A 25956-nucleotide genomic window follows, 5' to 3' on the forward strand; every position below is an offset into this window, starting at 1 on the left:
ACAAGTTGATCACTATCTCTGGCTTCATTCACTGTATCTGTGAAAGCTATAAGAGCTGTATTTGTGCTATGGGAGAGTCAAAAAGCAAGTTGGATTTAAGTTAGACGTTTTCCTTGGTTGAGGTATTGTAGGAGTTGTTTATGGATGCATTTTTCTAAAATTTTAGAGAGAGATGAGATAGGATAGCTGTTGGTCTAAAATTAGTGATGGCTGTAGAAATACACCTTTATGGAGGGGAATGATACATGATTTTTTCTAGATTTGGGGGATATAGTTTTCCTGTATGTTTCTATTTACGAGTATGGATAATGGGTAACATATGCTACTTTCTGGTATTTTAAGGAATTCACTGGTTAGATTATCTGCAGAGGCAGAGCAGATTTTTAGTTTGCTTAAGAGGTTGTTATATAGGCTGTAGATACTGGTTGAAGTATAAATGAGGAGGTAATAGTTGCTTATTGTTTGTGATCTGCAGTACTATGACTAAATTGTTTATAATAGATGATTGGGATTATATTCTTGCCCTGGTTGCAGTATTTTCTTGATGATTGACCAGAATTTCTTGGGACTGGCTTTGTATTTATTTTGGGGTTTGCTTTAGTTTGTTTTTTTTTTGTTGGCTATTATCTGTCTTTTGGCCTGGTTATAAAGACTTTTATGTTGTTGGATGTTTTGTTGAGTTTTGTTTGTCTTCTAGTTTTTTCCAGGCTTTGTCTCTAGTTTGCATTATTCTGCTTGTAGTTAGTTTTTTTTGTTTTATTTCTGGGGGGTTCCATTTTGTTTAAGGTGTTAAGAAATATTGAGTTAAATTTTTCAACTGTCATCTAGTGGGCTATCTCTTAGTATATTCCAGTTTATTGAAGAGAGGATATTGTTGATGTCTGAGGGTTAAATTTTGTTGTGTTGTGAATAGTTTTTTGCTGTTTTGGAGGATTTTGTGTGAGACATTTGGTAAAGACAGGGAGGTGTTCACTGAGGGGATTTGATAGGGTGCCAGATGAGGTAAATTTAGTGGGATCAAATACTATGATCCAGTGTAGTATGGAATTTGAGTTTTTGCTAAAGTATATTGGAGTTTGTATCATTTGTTTGTATCCAAAAAGATGTATGCTACATTTAGGGGACGTAGATAATAAGGTCAAGCCAATTAATATTAACATCTTTTAGTATGACTGTTTCACAAAGGATGGAAGTTTGAGGTCCATTGTAGAATTGTTCTAATAGCCTTGCCTGGGAGAATGTATAAGGTAAGGATACAGATTTGTTTGTGTTTGTTTAGCTTGAGGAAAGTGATAAGAAGTTCTGCCTTGTTGAACTGTGGTATGGGGATGTTATAGGGGATTAGACTGAGACAGTCTGGATATATTATTGCTACACCACCCACATTCCTATTAGTTTAGTCATTCCTAATCATGTTATAGTTTGATGGTAATATTGCGGTGTTGCTAATATTTGGTTGTAGCCATGTTTCTGTTATGGCTAGGATACTAGGTTTTTAAATAGCTATCCAAGCATGGAGGTATGATATTTTATTTGCTATTAGATGGATAAGATGCTGTTTGATTTTGTTCAGTATTAGTGACTTTGTTTTCTTTTGAGATGAGTTTTGCTGGGCCTGGATTAGGATAAATAATCACCACTGGTTAGAACTGATGTTATTTGGACTAGTGGTTTTAGATATTTTTTGGTTTGTTCTAGCAAGGGATGTAATTTTACATTTACATGACTGTACACTGAGTGGTTTAAGTTTGAAATAGTGGTGCAGTGTGTCCTGATAGATGCTGGTTGTTAATATGATATTAACATTAGGTGGGGTAGGTTTATCTGGTAGGTACTTAGTTGGGGATATGATAATGTGAATGTGGTGCTTTTGGTGCTTTTAGTAACAAGTGAGGTGGCTAAGGCATAGCAGTAGTAGACTCAAGCCTATAGTTAAGCAACTCATACTGTTATTGTTATCTAATTTGGGAGTGATAGATCTAGGATAATTATTTGGGAGAGAAATTGTGGGTTGTGTAAGTAATATATGTTAGATGATGGAATATAGAATAAGTATGTGGTTATATATGTACTGGAAGTAACAAGGAAGTAGTAATGAAAGGCTGAATTGCACCTAGGAGTGATGAGTAATAGGAGTTAAATGATTATGGAATCTTAAGGGCTACATGTTTAAGTTGGACAGAAGGGGATTAGTTTTACTGACTGGGTGTGGCTGGATAGTATAAATGTAGCTGTAGTAGGGGTGTGTGGGAATTGGGGATAAGATAGGGGAATAGCACAGGGCCCAAACCTGGTGTATGTGCCTATGAAAAACTATCTGTTGGGAAGGACTTAGACTGTGAAGGCAAGAATGTTGGTGGTTAATGCATTCAACATTTATAATAGACCATTTCTGAAAAATTTTCAAAAAATGCAATGTTCCTTACAGTAGAGTGAAGTAGCTGGATGGAGTGGAGTTCACTTGGGTCGTGAGGTAGAGAAGTGATTCTGAATTTGGAGCTACAAAGGCAAAAGTAGTTGGAGAACAATTGAGATGAGGGGAGGACCATTCAGGTACTTCAGTCGACTACAGTTACTACCCCCCACAGATGGTTTACCACAAAATACAATTAGTAATGTTTATGACTACAAAGACAAGGTCTTTGAACTCTAAATACCCGATTATGAGTCACAGCATTTACTTTTCAGGGAAATTTTACACTGCTAGGATAAAAAATGTGTTAATTTAGCTTCACCTTCAGCAGCCTACAGCCTGTGGGTGGAATTCGGGGTGTCCCTCCAGCAGATTCAGTATTACAGTACAGAACACACTGATGCAGAAATGAGGGAAAACAATTAAATTTAGTTTGATTCTTGGAAACTGCCTTACATTACATTAACTGAAGGTATTGCTTATTTTGTACTTATGCAACCGAAGTTGGAATTCAGCTGTAGAAGTTATGTTAACATTTGCAGCAGCAGCAGCAATTGTCAGACATCCTGTGTGCTCAGTACATTAGATTTTAACTGAAGATATTGCATCTTTTGTACTTATGCAGCTGAAGGTGGAATTACGCTGTAGAAGTTCCTTCGGTAGTGTGATTATCTTAATGTTTGCAGCAGCAGTTTTCAGACGTACTATGTGCTCAGTACAAGTAGAGTGAAGCAGCTGGATGGAGAGGAGTTCACTTGGGTCATGGAGAAAGGAAGTGATCAGTTTACCCCTTGATCCACTAGATCAGACCTGTATTTGGCCAGCCAGATCCTATGTTGCCTGGACCATAAATTTGGACACTGTCAGGCAACATGTCAGACTTGAAATAGGTATTGCACCTCTCTCCAGTCCTTTTCTTCAAAGACAACTGTCACTGGGTCACAAGGTTGTTCACTGCTTTTACCATTAAGTTTAGAACAATGACCTCATCTTCGTAGGTGTTTTTTTTTCTAGGTCAGGTTCTGCAACTGCTTGTTCTGCAGTTTCCTCAAGTAAGTTAGCTTGGCCCTTAGTAAATTTCCATTAATTAGTTTCTAGGGCTTTCAGATTCTGAGTGCCTACTGCTGTCTATACTAGTCACCTTTCTCATTCTGCAAATGTTAGTTTAAATTTGTTCCATTTGTTTGACAAAATGTACCCTTCTTTTGAAGGTCTGTTAAAGCAGTATGGCTTTCTTGTATTATCATGGCATGAGAAACAAGGGTTGATATAACTGTAATGTAGTATTTGCTTCCTCTAAAGATTTAATTTATACTTCATTTTCACTCTCCATATTTGTGCATGTATTGGTTATTTCAAGTGTGGAATCATATTATCCCTTCAGTTTACAGTGCAAATTTCTTGCTGCAGCATGTAAGCCTTCATTTTTTAGTGTTTTTTTTTTCCAGCTGCTGCATGTGTTAGTTAAATGTACTTTAGTCACTGTTATTATATCTTTGTATTTCTGTACATATCGCCTTTTGAAGTTCTTTTAATCATTGCCAGTTGTTTAGCTTCCTTTATTCTTTAGATTTTATTTGTTGTGACATTGAGTTCAGTCTTTAGGAGTTATGATTTTAGTAATTCTGTCTTGCACAATTTAATGTTTTTCCTTAATAGTAAGCCAAGCATTATTTACATTTTTTGTTGTACTTCAAATTTCCTTTTCACCTTATGAACACACAATATTGGCTGGGCTTGAAACTGAATTCTCTTGTATTTCAACTTCCAGTACCCTCTTTTCCAACTTGTAGATAAAGTTGAAAGAGTATTTTGGGCAGTTCAGCAATGTATTTGTTGTGTTTTGCAGTTTTTCTTATTGTTTATGTCAGACAACAAGGTAAATCTGTCATTTTATTTTCACTTTCTGAAACCATCTCTTCTGTCATTACTACTGATTCTAGCTACATAGCAACAGTGCCCCTTGGCTATCTTGCTATTTCTGTGTTATTAGTTGACGTCCTGACTTCATTTAGTAGAACTGCATGTTTTTGCTCTTTCTGTCTTTCTCTCTCTCTCTTATGCAACAGTCTTATTTGCTTTTTGCTGTTCTTGATTAGCCAGTTGCATAATAATATTTCTTGCAGTGACCTTTGTTATCATTTGTACATATTTTGTTTCTTAATATCATTTAATTTGAAACCCAAGTTGTGCTCTTCATTATCATCTGTGCAAGAGTCATCATTTTTAGGTAACATTTCACTTTGCATAGTTGCCACACAGAACTGTTGTTGTTGTGTCTTTCGGCTTTTCTGGGTTAGGGGTCGCCACAGCAGAACTCCGGTCCGCTAATGATTGGCAGTTGATTTTTACGTGCTGAGTGGCCAGCCCTGACGCACAACCTTCAACGAAGGTACACCCATTCACGCATGTCTCCACACAGAAGACGCTTTAGCTGAGAATCGAACCGGAAAACGTCTTTTTGTGAGGCGACAATGCTACCGCAGCACCACTGTACTATTTCCATTTGCTCCTGTCTGTCATGCAAAACATCCCATTTTACTGTTCCATAACACCATTCATGATCAGCTTTATTTGACCAATACCACTCTTCTGTAACTCTGTGCTTTAGCTTAGCAGACTATGCTGTAATAGCAGCATGGCTATTGTGCTTATTAAATCTTTTGCCTGTACTTTTCAACTCTGGCCGTTCACCATCTGTTTCACCAGTTTTGCACACAACATTTTTTTCCCTGCAGTGCATAACTGTGAACCCATTTTCTCTGCCACAAGGTGTTACTTTTAAAATTAATAATTTATACAAACTTAAGTTTCACAACATTTCACCAGAGCTTTGGAAAACCAATTATATTGGTCAAATACTTTTTTTTTTAGGAAAACACCTTTATTGGATTATCACTTCTTACATAGACAGATTAACATTTATATAAAAGTAATCAAACCGTATTAAGTTCACATTTACAAACATTATATTTCACATATATTCTATACAAACCAACATTTCATAAATTGTTCAATTCCTGTGTTATCGTAAACCTCATTACTCTTCCAAAACATTTCTCTGCATGTAGTGTTTCTGCAATTTCAATTTTTTGTATGTAATTTACTCCTACCCTTTTTCTAAAGATCCCACTTCCTGTTCTTGTGTCTTTGTTACAGATTTTATTCACTGCTTCTAGTATGGTTGGTTTAGATTTTGATTTCCATTTTCTTGTAAGTGCTTTTTTGGCAGCCACCAGATTTAAAATTAACATGACTAGGCAATTTAGATCCTGCATCCCAGTTTAAAAAATAATTTCCCTAGTTACACTAATTTGCTCTCCCAGCATTCCTGATAGAGTACTCTGTAGGGAGTTTTTAAAGTCTGCCAACTCATTATACTTCAAAAACATATGCTCCCAGGTACCTATACATTACACCTCCACCATTTGACATCTACCAGATGAAAAATACTTTTGAGTTTGCTTGGCTTATAAAAGTAGCTATGCAAACACTAATACAATAATCCTAACTCTGCTAGATTTGTTGCGTATTTGGGAGCCATACATATGTCCTCCCATTGTTTCTTTGTGAATTGCTTATCTAATCTCTCTTCTTAATCTCTTCTGACCGCCTTTGATTGATTCCTATAATTATTGTGCAATATTTAACATGCCCTACTAATTATCCGTTTTTAACAGCAGCTTCTGTTCAAGATTCAAGTAAAAACTCAACCAGTGCAGGTCTTTCATTTGGAATTCCTGTATGCATTTGTCTTTGTCTTTGCCTTCCCTATCTGGGATTTATATCACAGTAATCTGCAATCTGTAAGCTTGCAGTCCAAATGTCTTGGCCTCTTCCCATGCTATTATCTTTCCTTTTCTAATTATTTGTTCACAATACCTTGGTTCCTTTGTTTTCTCCAGCACATTCCAGCCCTCTCTTGCCTATTCTGTGTACCCCTAAATGCAGTCATCCCTATCAGTAGAATCTCCTTTCTCCATTCCCATGCTGAATAAGTTTTTAGTATACTTTCTTCTACTTTATGACTATAATGTTCTGTATGACTGTTGTTGTTCTTAAGGATCTGCTTCCAAAATCCCACTCTTTTCTTATTCCTTGAATTACTCCCTTGTTCATCATCATCCCTTTCCACTTTAAATTGTAGCTTTCTGCTTTCGTTATTTGTAAGAGCCTTCACAGTGCAGCTATAAAACAACCCTTCAAATCAGGCAATCCTAAACCTTCTTGTTCTGTTGGAAATCTCAGCTTATCCCACTTCATTCTTACTCTCTTCACCTCCCAGATAAAATCCTTCAACTCTTTATTAATTTCTATCTACAACGTCTCCTCTGGTTGATAAAAATATGTCTGACCTGTGTGTAAAACTAAAGTGACTAATACACATACATACAAATATTTCAAGCATGGGTATTAAAGCCCTTCTAGCTTGCCAATATGCCAAAACACTTGTTCCCATAATAAATGTCCAGGCTGTTCTTAAAAATATCTAAACTAGTACTTGCTTTAATGTAATTTAGTAGACTGTTCCAAGCATCAGCTACTCGGTCAGAGAACCAATTAGTGCACTTCTCATTCCTATAGAATCTTCTACATAGGTTATCTGACGATTCTCTAGTACTTTTTGATAACCCCAAACATTCCCAGAGATAGTTGTCCCTAAATGCCCTATATACCTGAATAAGATCTCCTCTTAAATGTCTGTAAGAGGCACTGTATAAGATCAGATATTTTAGTCTTTCATAATAACTTAAATTTTCACATCCATGGATGCCCTTAGTATATTTCCACTGTACTTTTTAGGTTCATAGGTTCATAGGTTCGTACTAGGCTATCTGCCCTAAGGCATTTATAAGCCTAGCCAGAGTGTATGTGGCTTACACCACCCCTTAGGATGAGAATACTACACCCTTTTAGGGTTTAGTTTACTATGCCTCTGTCTAGTAGTGACACAGAGATGACCCCTGGGGTAAACCTACGATCTCCCATCCACTCGTCGAGATTTCTCTTGAATAGAGTCAGTGAGGGGCTCTGCCTAACATGGACTGGGATTCTGTTCCAGAGTGTAGGGAACCTCTGGGTTATGAATCTGTCCCTCCAGCACGTCCTATTTATTTCTGTGTTGAGGTTTAAGTCACTTGTTCTTGTATCTCTGATGGATTTGGATTTTCTGAGGTGGAGCATGTCCATTAATTCAGGATTGGACATGGCCTTGTACATCAGGCACAGATCACCTGTGAGTAGGCGGTATGCGACTGGAATAGAGCTGGAGTTTTTTCAGTCGGGCGGCATATGACATATGTTTAAGACCCTTTATCCTCTTGGTGAGGAACTTTTGGGGTCTTTCCAACTGCTGCAGGTGTCGGGTGAGATACATCCCAAATGGGGCATTGTACTCAATCATTGGCCTGATAAGAGAAGAGTACAGGGGCACAATGACCTCTCTTGATCTAGATGTGAAACCCTTCATGATAAGGTGGGCAATATAGAAGGTCTTCCTAACCACTTTGGCAATGTGAGTGTCAAATGAGAGGTTACTGTCAACCCGGGTCCCTAGGTCCCTGATTACCTCTTCTGTACTTAATGGATTACCGCCTATGTGGTAATTTGTCAGTACCTTGTTTTTCCCAAAGGGTATGACTGTACATTTTTTGGCGTTCAGCTTAAGGCCATGGCTCTGGCACCAATTATCCGTTTCTATGAGGCCTCTCTGAAGGATGTTTGTGTCTGCTGGAGTATCAATTATGGTGCCCAGTTTGCAGTCATCTGCGAACTTTGTCAGCCACAATCCTCCTATGTTTGCCTGTACCTCGGAAAAATAAATGCCGAACAAGAGGGGTCCCAGGACTGAGCCCTGTGGGACACCGCTTGTGATTGGCTTAGAGTCTGACATAGCTCCAGCAACTCTGACCCTGTGGGTTCTGTCCTTGAGCCAGTTTGCAACCCATCTTGAGACATATGGGTTTACATTTAAGCTGGTGAGTTTGTCTATGATACCCGAGTGGGGTATTGTGTCAAAGGCTTTTGCAAGGTCAAGGTAGGCTGTGTGAACTGCCTTACCCTCATCACTGGCCTTAGTGACTGTTTCAAAAAAGTCGACCAAGTTCAAAAGGCAGGATCTGCCCTTGACAAAGCCAAATTGGGTAGGATCCAATGTCTGTACGTCCCCAATGTCTTTGTTTAGGAGTTCCATAATGATCCTCTCCATAGCTTTGCAGACCAGGCTCGTCAAGCTTATGGGGCGGTAATTTCCAGGGTCCGTAGAAGCACCGCCTTTGTGAAGTGGGACCACTGTTGCCGTACGCCACTCTTTGGGTACGTATCCTGTAGTAAGGCTAAGATTAAACAGCAGCCTTATGTGTGGGTTTAGTTCCTCTTGGAGTTCATGTAGCACACAGCCCGGGACACCATCCGGTCCCATTGATGCTGTGTTTTTAGCTTTAGAGAGGGCGGCTCTCACCTGGGCATCTGAGATGTTAGAGAGGCTACACTCTGCTGGGATAGTTATTTCTCCTTTTGGGGGGGAGGGAGGAGAAATTTGCACTGAACCTGTCTGCCAGAATGTTGGCAATGTCAGTGGGTTCAGTGTATTTTGTGTCATTTTGGACTAACTCTGAGCATATCTGGGAGTTTCCACCCAGGTTTCTAACATAGCTAAAGAAGGCCTTGTGATTGTCTTTTGTGTCTTTTGCGATTTTTCTCTCAAAGTTGGCCTTGGATGATTTTATGAGTGATCGTAGTTTTTTGCTAGTACTGATCAGAGACGCCTTCCCTTTTAGGGATTTTGCTCTGTCATGTAGTAGCTTCCTCCTCCTGTTGTAAAGTTTGTTTATGGCTGGGGTCCACCAGACCGGCGCCTGCCTTTGGGGAATGTGTCTTGGTTTTATTTGGGATTGCATGATCCATGCATTCTTGAAGGTGCCCATAGAAGGCATTTGCAAAGAATTCAGCAGTGTGGGTTGTGGTTTCCACTGGCCCAGGAGCCTTGAAGGATACCACTTCAGTCTTAAGAAGTGTGAAGTTTGCTTTTGAGAAGTTCTTCACTGTGGTCTTTTGTGCAGGGGTGGGGGCGGATGTGGATTTCCAGTGAGATTAATTTATGGTCTGATCTTACCAAAGAGGGATATACTTCCGGTGTGGAGCATTTTGTCCCCATGTTTGTGATGATCAGGTCTAATATATTGTCTCCTCTTGTGGGAATGGTGACTAGTTGTTCCATTGCATTTGAGTTTATGAATTCTAGGAACCTTTGGGCTAGGGTGTTGGGGCTTGAGTAATGTTCCCAGTCTATGTTTGGGTAGTTGAAGTCTCCCAAAATTATGGTATTTGGAGAGAGATTCATACTCTCCAGTGTCTTCAGGAAGGCTGTGTGGGGTTCCTGAGTTTGAGAAGGTGGTCTGTAGCATGCTACAAACTGTAAGGCAGTTTTGCCTATGGTTAGTTGCACCTGGATAGTCTCCGATGCTTCGTGCGTTGCCACTAACCTGGAGGTGTGGGTATCTTTGATGAAAATGGATACTCCCCCTCCTTTTGTGGTTCGGTCCAAGTTTTGGGGCCGGAAAGCTTGATATGAGGTAAAACCTGATAGTGCTGGGGTGCTCTCAGGAGCCTTGAACCAGGTTTCAGTCACCGCACAGACATCGATGTTCTCCATTCTGAGGAGGGCTTCGAGGGCGTGCATCTTGAGGTTTAGACTTCTGGCATTGAGCAGCATTACCCTTAGTTTTTTCCACTTGTGTTTTCTAGGGAGGTAGGTTTGTCATTTGAGCCTTGCCTAAAAAAGGCACTATGGGGTGGCAAGAGCCTTGGCCAATATCCGGAAGCCCAGGGTGACAGGTGCAAGCCATCCCTCAGAAGCAGCGTGGCTTGTCAAGCATGTCATCCCAAGCAGACAGACATTGGATCCCCTTAGAATGACACCAGTAATTAAGCCAATTGTTAAAACTGATCATTTTGTCTTTGTACTGTGGCATCATTCTTGGTGAGGGTAAGATGCTGCTCAGGGTCAGGGTCATACCGGCCTGGGCTACATAATCAGAGAGCTCCTCTATGTCTCTTTTCATGTAGTCCAGGGAGGTACGTCTCACACCGGCATGTACAATGACTGAGTCATATTTGTACTTGCTGTGGAGTGACCTGAGTGCTTGTGTTATGTGGCAGATTCTAGCTTACTTCCAGTTTATTCATGCTTGTTTTCCAGTGGGGTTTCCATATTGTTATTCCATACTCAAGTTTGGGTCTAATGTAACTAACAAACAATGACTTCATTATGTTTGATTTCCTAGACTTTATAAATCTTTTCATACAACCTATAGTTCTATAACTGTCATTAGCCAATTGGTTGATATGATTAGAAAAACTCATAGCTGAATCTACCCATATACCCAGGTCCTTAAATGAGTCTACAGTTTCAATCACTGTGTGCTGTATTAAATATTCACCTTTCAGTTTATGTCTCCCAAATCCCATATGCTTAGTTTTTGATGTATTTATCAACATGTTATTCTCCTGTGCCCAAATGGTCAATTTAGTCAAATTATTTTGCAGACATGCCTTATCTGTAACACTTGTAATCAGTTTACCCAATTTCAGGTTGTCAGCATATAGACTGTAGAACACCTCAGATGAAAAAGTAAGGTCTGAAAGATACAATTTAAACAAGTAAGGGCCTAGTACAGAGCCCTGTGGGACACCTTGACTGTAACCAAGGATTTCACCTGTCCAGTTGGTATATGATACTTGCCATGTCCTATTTGTAAGCCATGCAGCTATCCATCTTATCAACAGTACATCAATACCTAGTTGTACTAATTTATTGATCAGTGTTTTGTGCATGACCCTGTCAAATGCTGAAGTTAAATCTATATAAATCACATCACAGCACAATTTTTCATTCATAGCTGTTATTTTACATACAAATACCTTTTTTGTTCTAGTTCCTTTGTATAATACCAACAAATAACTTCCATTTTAAGCTACCACTTAACTACCACGAACACCCACATTTATTGCTAAAGCAAGTCTCCATATAAACACAGAGTAAATAGTCTTTTAGGTATACCAGTTCTGTAGTATTGACAATTCACTGATTAAGACTTGGTTTTCACATAGCTGTCTTATACACTTTGCCAAGTTTCTTACCACTTAAAATAGCATGTAGTATTACCCAAAATATTCTCAAGAAGATTTCCTTAAAGAATTTAGCAATCTCCCATATAAAGTCCACACCTCCCACTGATCATACATTGCCCACCCTACCATAATTCATCCCCCTCTTTCACTTCACTTGCATGCGTCCCAAAGAAGTCACTGTTCTTCTTGAAAATATTTCCACTGACAACCCTTCCTGGAGTAGACAACATAAACCTCTTGTGCATATATCACTGTAGAGAACATCTGTGTCATCTTCTCAACCACATATATAGTGTATGTCTGACACAGAACATCAAGCAAAACGTCTAGAAAAGATAGTCTGCATCCAACTCTTTTTAAATATATATATATATATATATATATATATATATATATATATATATATATATTTATGCAGCTGTACCATCCCCCCCCCCAACAGCATGGATTCTGGCCTGGATGAAGTACTATGACACCATTTTGGTCCCAAAGTGATGGTACCCCGCAAAACTCTGATAGTGACCTCCTTACATATGCTATAGACCTGACAAACATATTTTACATCATTGACCACCGTCTTCTCCAAAACAAACAAATTGAAATTAGTTCTAGTCATTATACAACTTCCTGGTTTAAAAAACTTCCTCACTGACAAACACTTCAGTGTTAAAATAAGATTCTCCCATGCAGGATCTGCAACTTTTACTAAAGGTGTACCACAAGAATCCATTCTTACCCCCCTCCTCATATTCATTGACATTCATTAACAAACTTCCTTGTGGCCTCCCCATCTCCCAGTTATTCTCTATGTTGATGACATGATCGTTACCCAATCAGGTCACTCTTACAATGACATTCAGTGCCAGTTCCAGTTGAACTTACATGAGTTCCACCAGTGTGTCGTAAACCATAAACTATTTTTCAACCCACCAGAACTAAAACTATGCTTTTTTGAATGCCACAGAAAATACACCAATCAACTGACTCTCTAACTGTCGTTGACTTACACGACCATTCCACAGACAACATCCACCTTCAAATGCCTAGGATTATGGTTTGATCAGTCAGTAAATTTCCTTTTCCACAAAGACAAAGTGAGAGCCAAAATAACTCATCTGGGCCAAAAAGATTTCCCTTTTTGTATCCCAACTAGCCAGAGCAGCCATTGGCAAAGGAGTTTTCCTTTCTCAACCTAAGTATGGACATCCAGTCTTTGCTTCTGCCTCCAAGAAAAACATCACCTCACTCCAGACTACCTCTAACAACATTTGCGGATTCATTACAGACTCGCCTCTGTGTGAGCATTCTGTATCACCCTAGAAAAAGCCAAATGGCTACCTGTACAACAAAACTTTACCCCACTGTTAGGATTCCAACTCTATGAACTACTCCAACACCACACATTCATTCCCCTTGCAGCTTGACTTCATGATAAAACCACCTCATACAACCTGAGACACTACTCATAAGCCACGTCAACTCTCATTAGCCTTAGAACCAAACTCCTCAGCACTGCACATGCTTTCTCCTCCCAGGCACCTACTCTTTGACAAGCTTTTCCTGACACCTTAAAGGAAATCAGCACTTATTCCAAATTCAAAATGCAACTTAAAAAGCATGCCTTCATCCATACCATATGCTTCTGCTTCAGAGCAGGACATATCACCTAACATACTATCCATTTCCCTTTCTAAGTCTCTTCTCCTGTCTCAAGATTTACTGAAGATTGACCCACTTTAGAAACTTTTGTATATGTTGTACATTACTCTGTGTGTGACTGAACATTGCCCTGGGCTTGTTGACTAGAATGTAAATACAAAGTTTGCTTGTTCACTAGAATGTAAATATACATTTTTTCTATGTAACTAGTCTGAAATACTCTGTTATTGCTTACATTTCTGTATTCTTTGTTTGTGAAATGTTTTGTATTTATCCCAGGTTGAGCCTGAAATTAGTCAGTATTGATCAGTGCACTACCCCAATGAACAAATATAAATAAATAAATAGATACAAATTCAGTGCTATATAAAGTTATGCACTTTACCACAGATGATACACAATAAGATTCAGGGATGTATAGAGTTCTACCACCTGGCGCATTGCACACTGATTTTCTTTTGCTTTTCATTAAGTCTGTGTCTGAATATAGCTCCTGCTGCCTAACAGTGTATTTCCAGACCATTATAGCTCTGTTTAGAAAGCAATGGCAGACAAGGTCATACCATGCCTTTCAACATTTTAGAGCAATAAATTTGGACAAAGCCATAAATGGGGGGGACAAAGACCCCAGAATGGGGACATACTTTAAATATTGCTCTTGCAAGCTTAGAAAGTTAATAGAATAACAAGTTTAGCATTAGCATGAATTTTTCTGAAGGATATGAAGTCAGAAACATAAATGTCTGCCATTATTTTCTAACTTCAGTCCTCAATGATTTACCAGTGATTTGTCAGAAAACCACAATTTTTATGAGAAACAGACAAAAATATGAGGCAACAATCTGGACAGTATGCAAAATGTGGACAGCTGAGAGGTATGGGTCACACACTAGGCACATGACGGATGAGAGAAGCAAACCCGCCATTGGTTTATCTAACACCAGTGCTTTCCAGTGGCATACTCTCTGTCAGCCTTTGTATTTTACATAGTAGGTGTTCAAGCCTATATGTCTCACCAACTCAGGTTCTGTTCTCCGTAGACCCCCACATCCGTGTCGGTCTTTATCACTGCAAACATGGCCAGTCTCTTTCTAACTCTGACCTTCCCTTTTATTTGGATGGAGCTTGTTTTTCTCCATGCAGGGCATCTGTGTGGGATTCTTCTCGATGGATGCACCCAAGCATGAGCCCCAATGACCAAACTATTTTGATCTGTCTATGTATGTATACACACACACACATGCACAAGTGTGTGTGTGTGTTTACATATTGCATTTCATTGAATGTACAGAAGATCAACATCTCTAATGCTGACTTCAAAGAAAGGAACCTCAACACATATTTCCTATGTTATGTAGATTAAACCCAGAGCAGGCTTAACAAAAAAAAGTGTTTTTGCAGGAATACATGCCCCCCCCCCCGCACCCCCACATTCCTAATTTTATATAAATTCTGATATTATACAGTTCCCAGGGAAAAGGAATAGTCCCATACCCTGGCAACCTAGATATATATATATATATATGCACACTCACATATATATTTATATTTACATAGGTATACACACAGATGTGCATACATACATAAAGGTATATATATATATATGTATATATATATATATATATATATAGATAGATAGATATATATATATATATAGATATAGATATATGTATATATGTATATATATATATATATATATATATATATATATATATATATATATAGATGTAGTATATATTGGTCTACTTCATTTGATCGAAAGACCATTTGATCGAAATTTCATTTGATCGAAAACCAGTATTCAAGGCAAATAACAGGGAGTTGTCCCCCTCCTTAATGTCGTGCGACCCTGGAGTTGGTATGTATAGTTGGGGGGGTGTGGGGGGTGAAGCCCTCCACCTATTTCCATTTAAAATCTGTACTTTTTGTTTTATTTTCTTCTTTTAAAGGAAACTATGTGGCAGGCTGCGCCCCCCCCCCCCCACACCCCCTAACTATATATACCAACACCAGGGTCACACGACATTGGGGAGGGGGACAAATCCCAGTTTTATGCCTTGAATACTGGTTTTCAATCAAATGGGTTTAGGTCAAGTGGTCTTTCGATCAAATGTAGACCCAATATATATATATATATATATATATATATATATATATATATATATATATATATATATATATATATATATATATATATATATACACACACACACACACACACACATGCACACACATATATATTTATATTTACATAGGTATACACACAAATGTGCATACATACATAAAGGTATCAGACATATAAACATACATAATTTCATTGTAGTTTTTACCTGCATTCCCTCACTGAAAATAGCAAGGAAAGATGACTCTTTAAAGCTGAAGCTGTGTTTATGGTATTATACCCAATGGTGTAATAAAGATTAAAATTCTATTGAACTCTTAGATTATCTACACTGTACTGGGAGTTAAATACACAGTAAAGGTAGCAGCTGCAAAGTAAATCTCTTCTCTGTTAACCAAATTATTAATACATGTGTTGTATGATAATATCTAATGTTTGCTTTGTGTGCTTAACACAGATTTGCCAATATTGCACAATACTTTATGCTATTAAAGTCAGTCTCTTATGACCCTTCTTTATATAATAAGTTAGTGACATTCACAATTTTTACTAAACTTTCTTTGAATAACTTTTTTTTGTCAAGTTAAAAGAATAGAGTAACCCAGCTCTCTGGCATAGGTGGAAAAACACCCTGACTGTGTTGCAAGCAGTTTGCATTTGAGTAGTGGCTTGGATTCCTGTAGGAGCTGGATGGAAGAGGATGGGAGTCAATGTCTGTTGCAGAATCACCTGTCCTGAGGAAGAGACATGGCTTTGGCTGGCCATGAGGGTGACACCTGGTGAGAGCATGCTGTCATGGTTCTTAGCACCAATGCAGCTGGGGGAATTCAAAGAAGCCACACATCCCCTCTGGAGACAGCAATAGCAAGAGAAGCCACCAAGTGGGGAGAGGTACAGCCATCTCCCAGGATCAGCTATCTGTATCTGTCTATACCACCCATGTCTTGCCATGGAATGTAAGGAAGGATAGGTATTTCCAGGCAGGAACAACTGGGTCATAGGGCTCTCAACCAGATAATTCATACCTAGCTCCCTTGTCCACAGAACAAATGGATAGGTAATGTTTTGGTAGTGGAACCACTGGACAAGGGTCCTGGGAGAGTGCAAATAAAATAATAAGCACAGCATACACTGTTGTGTTTAATAACTGTTGAATACTAGATTTATATAAATTTGTCAAAATGACAGGATCTCTAGATCCAATGCTTTTCTACAATGCATATGTGTGTGTGTGTGTGTGTGTGTGTGTGTGTGTGTGTGTGTGTGGAAGAACTTTTGCTCAAAGCAAGGGTCAATGTAGCATTTTGGTGCATTGGCTATGTATTGTATTGGCCATGTATTAAATGCTATATGTGATGTAAATATTGTAAAACATGCTATTGTGTGATTTAATATGATATAATTAATACTGTTTCTTTAAGAACAAACAAGTAATGATAAAGGAGAAATTCCTTTATGTTAAATAATGGGTCATTATAAGACTACTTTGTTACTTATGCATGTATAAAAAGAGGGCTTTTCTTTAGGATTTCAAGAAGGAGGCTCATTGTCCTAGACTGGAATTTGATGGAGATTGTTGCGGCTCAACAGGTGGTGGATATTGTTGTGGCTCAGCTGTTGGTGGATTCTCATGATAGGATAGGGGTTGTGAAGGAGGAAGGATTCTCCAACTGCTTGGAGTAAGAGATTGTAGAGAGACTGTGCCATTGTGGGCCTAGAGTGAGATTTTGTGGATGAGAAAAACAGGGTGCTTACCTGAATGGTGGAGAAATCATTTCATAGACATTTTCTGTTAGTGAGACTTGGCCCTTGGATTCAGAAAGCCAGCGGTCATGTTAAGAGCTATATTAAAAAGGCCCATTTTCCACAGTGCAGTACTACAGTATTTAGAGACAGATTAGCCACAATGAGGAACGACTTGATTATCGGCTAATCTGCATGCCTCTGATTCACTGTTAACTACTAAGAGTGCCAATCAGCACTTTCCTGCATTAATTAGGGGCTGCCAATGCATCTGTTAGCACAGGCATCCTCTATTATTCACTCATTCACATACAGTACACACACACACACATACACACACACACACACACACACACACACACATACACACATACATCCCGTACCCCATACCTGTCTCTGTGTTGTCAGAACATACCAGATGTCTTCATTTTCCTGACCTAATAAATCATGGATGATTAGAGGCAGATTAATGCCAGACAATTGAGTTTCACACTTCATATCCTTTACTAAATGCATGGTAGTGCAACAGCTGTTATACTAGTGGGTTTTGAAAAGTATCATTGAAGAAAAGGATAATATAGTAATAAAAATGTTCACTGTTAAGTATGAAGAATTTTTGACAGAGGTGAAAAACGTAAATAGGAAAAGAGAGTTTGAAAATGAAGAATTGAAAGAATATCAACAGAAAATATATATTTGGGAAGCAGAGATAGAAAGGAATGGTAATTATTGGTAATGGAGAAATATTTTTCCTTAATCCATGGGAAAGTGTTTTAAAAGCAATAAGAAGAAGAAAATTAAGATGTAAGGAGATAAAATCATAGTAAGATTTTTTTTTGTGGAGACCATCAGTTTATAAGCTACCAGTGAAAGATAACATGAATTATAAAGTGCGGAGAGAGAAAGATTAAATATTTTTGCTCAAGAGGAAACTATGGATAATGTTTTTTTTTGGAAATGGTATTGTACACACATTGTAGAAATAGACGTGTGAAGGAAGAAGAAAAACTCAACAGAACATTATTCATTATAATACAATGTATAGCAAAAACTAATATAAGTTTAACTGGGCAGAAATGGGTATTATCAGACATTTTGAAAAAGTTTAGAACTTGGAAATGGTGGAAGGAGTGGGGGGAGATGAAATATTATTGAAACTTAGCACGGTGTATGTAAATGGGTCTACTTCAGTAGATCGAAGTTGTTTACTTACCCAACACTGGAATTTCTGAGACAAGGTATGTATGTATGTATGCAGTGTACATATATACATGTGACACCCCTATTTTGTTTGTTAATTTTTGTGCAGCAACAGAGAATTGTCTTTGTTGCTACCTGTATGACTTATTTATTCAGCAACCCTTCAATTTCAAGTTTGTTAGTACTGTGGTGTAGTTCCTAGTGTATGACTTAAGTAAATGCATATATGTCTATGTATAGCTATGTATCTGTCACATAAAAGTAAGGTGAAAGATTAATCAAGTTAAGTATGACCAGAAAATTCACTGGTAAATAAGTTTACTTTTGCTATTGTAGCCCTACTCAAGGAATTGTGAACAAAGCTTTTGGAATCAACACAGATTCTCTGTATCATGAACTTTCCACTGCTGGGTCAGAGGCTATTGGAGATGTAGACGAAGGAGCAGATCTTTTAGGTAAATAATGGACATTTTTTTTTACTGTGGTATTCATACGGTGGTTTGCAGTACTTGTTATGACACTGTTTATGTATATATTTGCACAATATCATTCTCACTACCACTGTACTGCCCAGTGCGATGATCATTACACCATTTTTTTAAAGAATACACTCCTTCAAAAGTAAAAATAACAGTCTTTGTTTTACACATGCATAAGGGAACAGTACAATGGTTACACCAAACATCCTAGCAAATTAAACAGCCATGTCATGCTTTTTTAACAAGCAGTGCTGTTTAAACTTTAATATCCATAAGAAACAGCCATTGAGTGATTTATTTTATTTTACTTTCCATGTCATAAGACATCATTCTGCAGCTCAAAACCAGATGTCTGCTTTTTTTCTGAAATAGTCTGTCAGTTACCGTTTTATTTCTGATCACAAAATAAGTTAAATTATTTTGGCTTGCATTTTTTCTTTTACGCTACCTTCCTCCAGCTGTAGCTTCTTTTCATTTATAGACTTAGTTTATCTGATTGCATTATAGGTTCACGGCTGTTTACTAGGCTAATGACCACAAGGGCCTTTTTAAGCCGTAGCCATGCATCTCAAATCTCTGACAAGTTCTGATACCCTTTATAAGTGTAAGTATGGGCCTGGGAGATGAGCCATTTACAGGTTACCTGTTTGCATCAGAGACATAGGTACCAAATCAGGGATTGATGAAAAAATAGTTGTCAGATACCATTAAAGCGGAGAGAATCTTCTTCCTTAACCCATTAAAAGTATGAAGATTCCATCTTGAGTACTTATGCCTGGCATCACTAAAGATGATTAGTTTTTGGTATTGATTCTTTTGTGAGTGCTGAAGTTGAAGTACTGTCTTTTTCAGACTTAATTTTTTAGGTATCCTTGCTAGTCTGATTATGTTTTATACAATGATTAATTTTCTCTTAGTTGCTAAGTTGTTTGAATCAAACAAAATAAAGGATTATGCCTTCTTTTTAACCTCAATTTGATGATCCCTGCTTTAATGTCAAGGTCCTCACATTGCAAAGCCCTTGCAGCATCTCTGAAAGTGGGATAAGTATTCTGTATATAAACTTCTTGTTACAAGTACATATTTTCTGTCAGAAATAACCAATTCTTTGCTGTTGTAACAAAATGTGATGCTGCTCTCTGCCAGCCTGTAAGGAAAGCTTCAAAACCATGTTGTCTTCTCCAGCTAAAACTGTCTACATAATAGTTAAGCTATCCAGTGAAATTACATTTCTTATCTTTGTAATGGTAAACAATATGTCCAATGCTGACATTTCCCAACTATTGTAAGCATTGTTTCTTTTTAGAGATAGAGACACAGGCCCATTTAAACACTGTAAGTTTTCACGGTATTCATTCACATTGAGGTTTTAGTAGTTGCCCTATATGAGTCTGGTGGATAATTTCTCGGAAGCTTCTTTATTTTTATCTTTTCAAAGCTTCTAACCACGCAGTACTGTTTTGGGAATGCACTGTTTCAAACGCACACTTGTCTTACTGAAATACACTTTTGTCCAGCATTTTTTATCTCCTCAGACACATTACTCTTGTAATAGACATGTATTAATTAGTGAGCTGTTCCTGTCTGACACATCCAGAAACTCAGGTTCATCATTCTTATTTAAGTTTCAGTCAGCATTTCCTGCTTGTTCATAGGTTTATGGGGATGTACTAGGCTAACAACCAAATGGGCTTTTTAAGCCTAGCCATCCTATGTATATCTGACAAGTTGTGGTACCAAAATGTCATATTAAGTGTGGTCAAGCATTTACAGTTTGACTTTATCCATTAAAGACATAGGTGCCATAACAGAGGTAAATTTCAGTTTCCCCATCCACTGGTCCAGGTTATACCTGAATTGGGTTAGGGAAGAACTCTGCTTCTTAAGGATGGGAAGTCTGTTCCAAAGGAAAGGTGTTCTCTGACACATATCTCGCCCTCTAGCATGTCCTGTTATGTCACTAACAAAGTTTGGGTCCCTAGAGTTGATAAACCTGATGTTATTTGTCTTGAGATACTCAGGAGCTCCATCAGAGCAGGATCCAAAGGTGCCTTGTAGGCCAGACATAGATCGCTCCTCAGCAGTCTGTAGGAAACAGTGAACAGGGATAGGGCTTTGATATGGCCTATGCATGACATGTTGTTTACTCCATATATTCTTTTTGTGAGGAACCTCTATAGACATTAAAGTTATTGCATGTGTCTGGTCAGATGCACTGTGTACTATTGTACACACATGGTGATCAAAGCTCAGGTTACTGTATACATGAGTCTCCAAATCCCTGATTACTGGGTCTTTTCTTAGAGGTGGATTATCAGTGTGGTAGTTTCCAGAGGTAGCCAGCTTTCCAAATGATTTTATTATTAATTTCTTTGCATTGAGTTTTAGACCATGACTCTGGCAACAGTTATTTTTATCTGTCAGCTCTTCTTGGAGGGTATTAGTGGCTTGGAGGATTCTGTGACTGCACCTTGTCTGCAATCAGGGTTTCCTAGAAGCAGTTGATGTGGACCTTGACTTCAGAGAAACTGATGGCAAAAAAGGAGTGAACCCTGCAGAAAACCCTGAGGGATACTGTTACTGACTGGCCTTTTTGGGAAAGTCGAATCCACTGTCCTATCTTCATTGGTGCTATCAGAGAGTGAGCTGGTTATCCAGGTGGTTACATAGAGGTTTATACCTAATTTCATGAATTTGTCTACAATCCCTGAGTGGAATATTGTACCAGATGCCTTGGCCAGGTCAAGGTAGGCAGTGTATATCATTTTTCCCCTGTCAATTGCTTTGGTGGCCTTCTCAAAGAAGTCCACCAGGTTGAGTAGGCATGACATGCCCCTGACTAAACTAGACTGGGTCGGATCCAGTGTCTGAAAGTTTCCTATGTCACTGTTAATCATTTCCATGATAATTTTTCCATGGCTTTGCATATGAGACTAGTCAAATGTTTGAGTCTATAGTTACCTGAGACTGTAGAAGCCCCACTCTTATGCAGGAGGATGACACTTGTAGTTCTCAGTTCTCTTGGAATGAAACCTGTCTGAAGGCTTTGGTTAAGTAGTCATTCTAGTAGCCCTGATAAGTCATGTTTCATGCTATTTAATAGGCATCCAGGGATATTAATGGGACCCATTGATATGGTGTTCTTGGCTTTGGAGAGTGCATTGAGGACATGTTCTCTAGTGGTAGTGGGTTTGTGGGGGGTGGATATGTTTGATGGTGTTTCCTGAGAAATGACTGGGGGAGGGTTGAGGTGTTGAATTTTTTGGCCATTAGATTTGCTACATCTTCTGGCTCATTTTAGGTGGCTCCTTTCACAGTTAGTTCTAACGTTGTTGTGTACTGCGTTTGAAGTAGCAGACATAGCTAAAGAAAGCCTTGTGATCGTCCTTGGCCTGGGAGCCTATTTTAACTCATATTTGTCATTGTTAGACTTCATTAGCCTTCTGAGTTCCTTGTTTAGATTGATGAGGGAGTTTTTGTTATGCAGAGCATTGCACTTTCAAAATTTTTTTCCATGATTTTCTTCCTTTTGTTGTACAACCTGTTGATGCTGGGATTCCACCAGAATGGCTTGTTTTTGGAGTAAATTCTGTGCTTAATCATGGTAGGTACAGCTGTTTCTGTGCAGATATTAACATTACTGAAGAGGGTTTCTGTGAATAACTGAACAGTAACACATTCAGATTTTCTTGGGTTGGTTTTGCTATGCTGTAAGGTTTGTCACATTGGCATTGCCTAAACAAGACACTATGGCGGAGGACAATAATTAAGTAAGTGTTCAAAAGCATATGGGAGACAGGTGCAGTCTATCCTTGACAAAGCAGCATGGCTTGTTAACCATATCCTTACATGATGAAAATTATTGTACCCCCTGAGAATGACATCAAAAACAAAGTCAGTCATTAATGTCAGGCGTCTTCTATTCATATTGTGACAGTATCCTTTGCGAAGGTAGAATGCTGCTCAGTGCTAAGCTTATAAGACCTGCATCACGTCTCATATCATATAATCCAAGGAGATAAGTAGCAGGTCTTTTACACCACGTGGACTATGACTGAGTCATACTGGTACTTGTGGTTCAGTGACCTATATGCATGTGTGATCTGGTGGATTGCAACCCCTGATAGTAGACTGACTATGACTTTCTCTGTACTCAGCCTGGCAAATGAGATATCATTGTGTCTCACAATTAAGTCTCTTATGACCCAAGTATTGTGTTGTGTGGTGGCTTGCCTTATGAGCTCAGAAGTTGAGGCTCTGTGAGATGTGGCTGTATGTGTTGAGGGTGGGAATTGTCTTGGTATAGTGCTTTTGAGGTTGCTGAGGTATTTGTTGCAAGTGCAATGTCTGGGAGGTGATTGGGGTTATGGAAGATTACATTTAAGAGCCTCAGCATATGTGAGCCTATGTTCCTAGTCCATACTGTGTGTGGTGGGTGTAGTGTGTGCATTACTGACAACCTTATTAGTATTATGAGTGCTTGTATGTGACAGTCTTGCCTCCAGTGACGTTGTGTAAATACATTTCTCACATACCTTATCAGTTTGTGTAAGTATTAGTTGGTTGTCAGTAAACATGAGACAATTGCTACATTGCCTCAGGATGACCATATTCTTCAAGCTGACTTGGGAGATAGTAGGAAAGTTCATGTGCATGGTTGCAAGTCCTTTCCACATGATTGGAAAGTTGCAGTAAGAGTATAGACTAAAATCAGAAGTATCTAATACTGAATTTGTGGGGTGAAGCTTGTTACTGCAGAAACTAGTTGTGCTTTGCCAAACTGAGTGCTGCGGAAGTTTCAAGGGTTGTTTTGTAGGGACAATGTCAATTCTAGGAGCCTGCATCTATACAGGGTACTGCTAAAACCCACTGGGTGATGAGCAGCATCACTGAAATGCACTGACTTTATAGAGAAAGAGAAAACAGACTAAACAAACTAAATAGCTGACTGGCCAATTAAACAAATTCATTGCAAGTCTTCCTGTGTGATTCCCAGCTCAGACAAACCAGGCTACCTTCTGCTGTCACTAGAATGTATTCCCAAGCCTTCTTAATGTAAAACAGCAGTAGAAATAGCCCAAAGTTAATACTAACAGGACAAGCAAATAGCTAGCTAGCAAACACGCACACTTTCTAACCAGCTACACTGCAGAGAAACCAATACTAAGGTCAACAAAAAGCAGTGGCACTTTACAATTATAAAGTGCAGATAATTACAATAAATAATTTTAAAATGCAGCAAAACTACTCTTAAATACCTTATAAAAGATCAAAACTTCAATGTAAAGTACTTAACTGTGCTGGAATGGCACTAGTTCATTAACAATTATCAAAACATAAGGGAAATGATTGCTTTGACTATCTAATGAAAAAATCGAATTTGTTACATTTCCTAGGGTTAAACCAGATATGTTTCTATTGTGCTTTTCCAGCTTGCACAGATAGCTCTGCTCTATGTAAACCTATATTTCTTTGTCCAGATTTCTGATTGGACCTGGCTAACAACTGAAACTGCTGTCTTGACTAAGTATTTGAATGGACATATTTTCTTCATTTTCATTTTCAGCAGTATTCTTTCAGAAAGTGTGGCTAGTGCAATTTCTTTAAGCCTGTTGCCTTGTATAGAGTTTCAAAAAGATGTGCTCATGCTCTTGAAAAGTGGGTGCATCCAGCCAAAGATCTGGTCATATAGTTAGCATAAAATTTGAATTCCAAATGCCACATAACTGTTCCCCCAGTTGGAATGTGGAATACTACTCAAAAACTGTATTGCATTACTCAACCACACAAGGTGATTTAGTTTTGCTTCTGAAAAAGGGTGATGTAAGATTTATCTGTTTAAAACTTTCATTTAGTGTCTCACTGCTATTTTTCTGCTGTGATAAACATTTCTGTAGCGTTTTCTGCCTAAAATAGTGTAGCTAGTAGCTGTGTGTCTTGTTCTTATACTTAGTGGCTTTGCAGTTGTCCGCCCCTACTGTAAATGTGATCTGTGACACTCCTCCCAGTCCACTGTCATTAGTTCATTCTACCTAATACAGAGAGAACATTTGGGGAAGGCCAGCCCCTTGGTTTCTAAACCTTGAATTATCTTCTGTATTGTCCCTTTCCACCTTATTAAAAAAAAAAAAAAAAACTTGGTACTTTTCCATTAACGGGGCAGCAGTGTTCTCAAGACAGAAATGTTGCCGCAAAGCCTAGGAGTTCCGCAGATGGTTTCGTGATTACATCTTCACAGGTTCAGTGTTTGTCGATATTTTACCCAGCTATTTGCCAACAGTTTCACTCACATTTCCCATAGAGGCTCCTATTTTTGCAAGTGCTTTGCCCCCACCGCATTACTGTTTACGTTGACAGAGATGGCTCACAGCATTAAAGATCAACTCACAATGACCATTACAAATGCAGCATTTTCAGGAAGTAAGAGGGAAGCTTGTTGTAATTGTCCCTGAAAGCACCACGGAGGTGGGAAGAAAACCATCAGCACTCACTTCAGATCACCTGCAGTTAGTAAGAATGTCAACACAGTGCCCCTTAAAAATCAGCATATGCTCATAAAGATGAGCACGGCCTTATTTCCTGACAATATAATGTCAGTAATTTACACGTCTTTAGTAACTAAGGGGTGTCTGTGTAGGCGGCACTGACTTTAGACTCCCACGAGAAAGTTTACATTAAATGCAGAATGCAGCAGCAAAATAAGCAGCAATGACTTGTGCGGAAAATGTAGTATTACTCGGATAACAAAGCCCAAATTACAACCTGGAGAGAAGAATGCCATAATCATGAATGGCAACTGATAATATAAGTACGAGTGGGAGGGCGAACACACAGGTACAAGCAGAAATAAAAACAGCTTCACATCAACTGCATGTTAACACTGTTGCCCTGTTAACGGAAAAGTACCAAAAACTTTATTCAGCTGCTTTTACAGTATTTGTGTTTCCTCCTCCTACTCTATTACTTCATCTTGGTTTTTATGCTACTTATTCTCTAAAGTGTTCAATTGCATCTTCTTTGCTGCATTTATTACTGCTTGTTTTTAGCCTGTTTAAATTTTAAGTGTTATTCTAAGTCTCTTAGTTTTGGTTTGAGCACTTGGGCTTTAGGCATATCACATAGCTCTCCCTGGCCTCTCTCTCTCAGATTTGGACAAATATGGATGGACAATTTCCTACAGTTTCTCCTGCCAGCCTGGTTGATATGGG

The 25956-nt window shown here is 38.6% G+C and overlaps 1 protein-coding gene across 1 annotated transcript in view; it reads left to right on the plus strand.

Moving 5' to 3' along the window:
• Positions 1-25956, plus strand: part of MAPK8IP3 (mitogen-activated protein kinase 8 interacting protein 3) — a 3746918-nt gene that overhangs the window by 1381869 nt on the left and 2339093 nt on the right. Inside the window, exon 8 of the mRNA XM_044088957.1 lies at positions 18606-18724. Coding sequence (XP_043944892.1) covers positions 18606-18724 — 119 coding nt within the window. The remainder of the gene's footprint in view (positions 1-18605; positions 18725-25956) is intronic.

The sequence above is a fragment of the Protopterus annectens genome, chromosome 12.part0, assembly GCF_019279795.1.
Source record: "Protopterus annectens isolate FY-2018-M chromosome 12.part0, PAN1.0, whole genome shotgun sequence".
Lineage (NCBI taxonomy): Eukaryota > Metazoa > Chordata > Ceratodontiformes > Protopteridae > Protopterus > Protopterus annectens.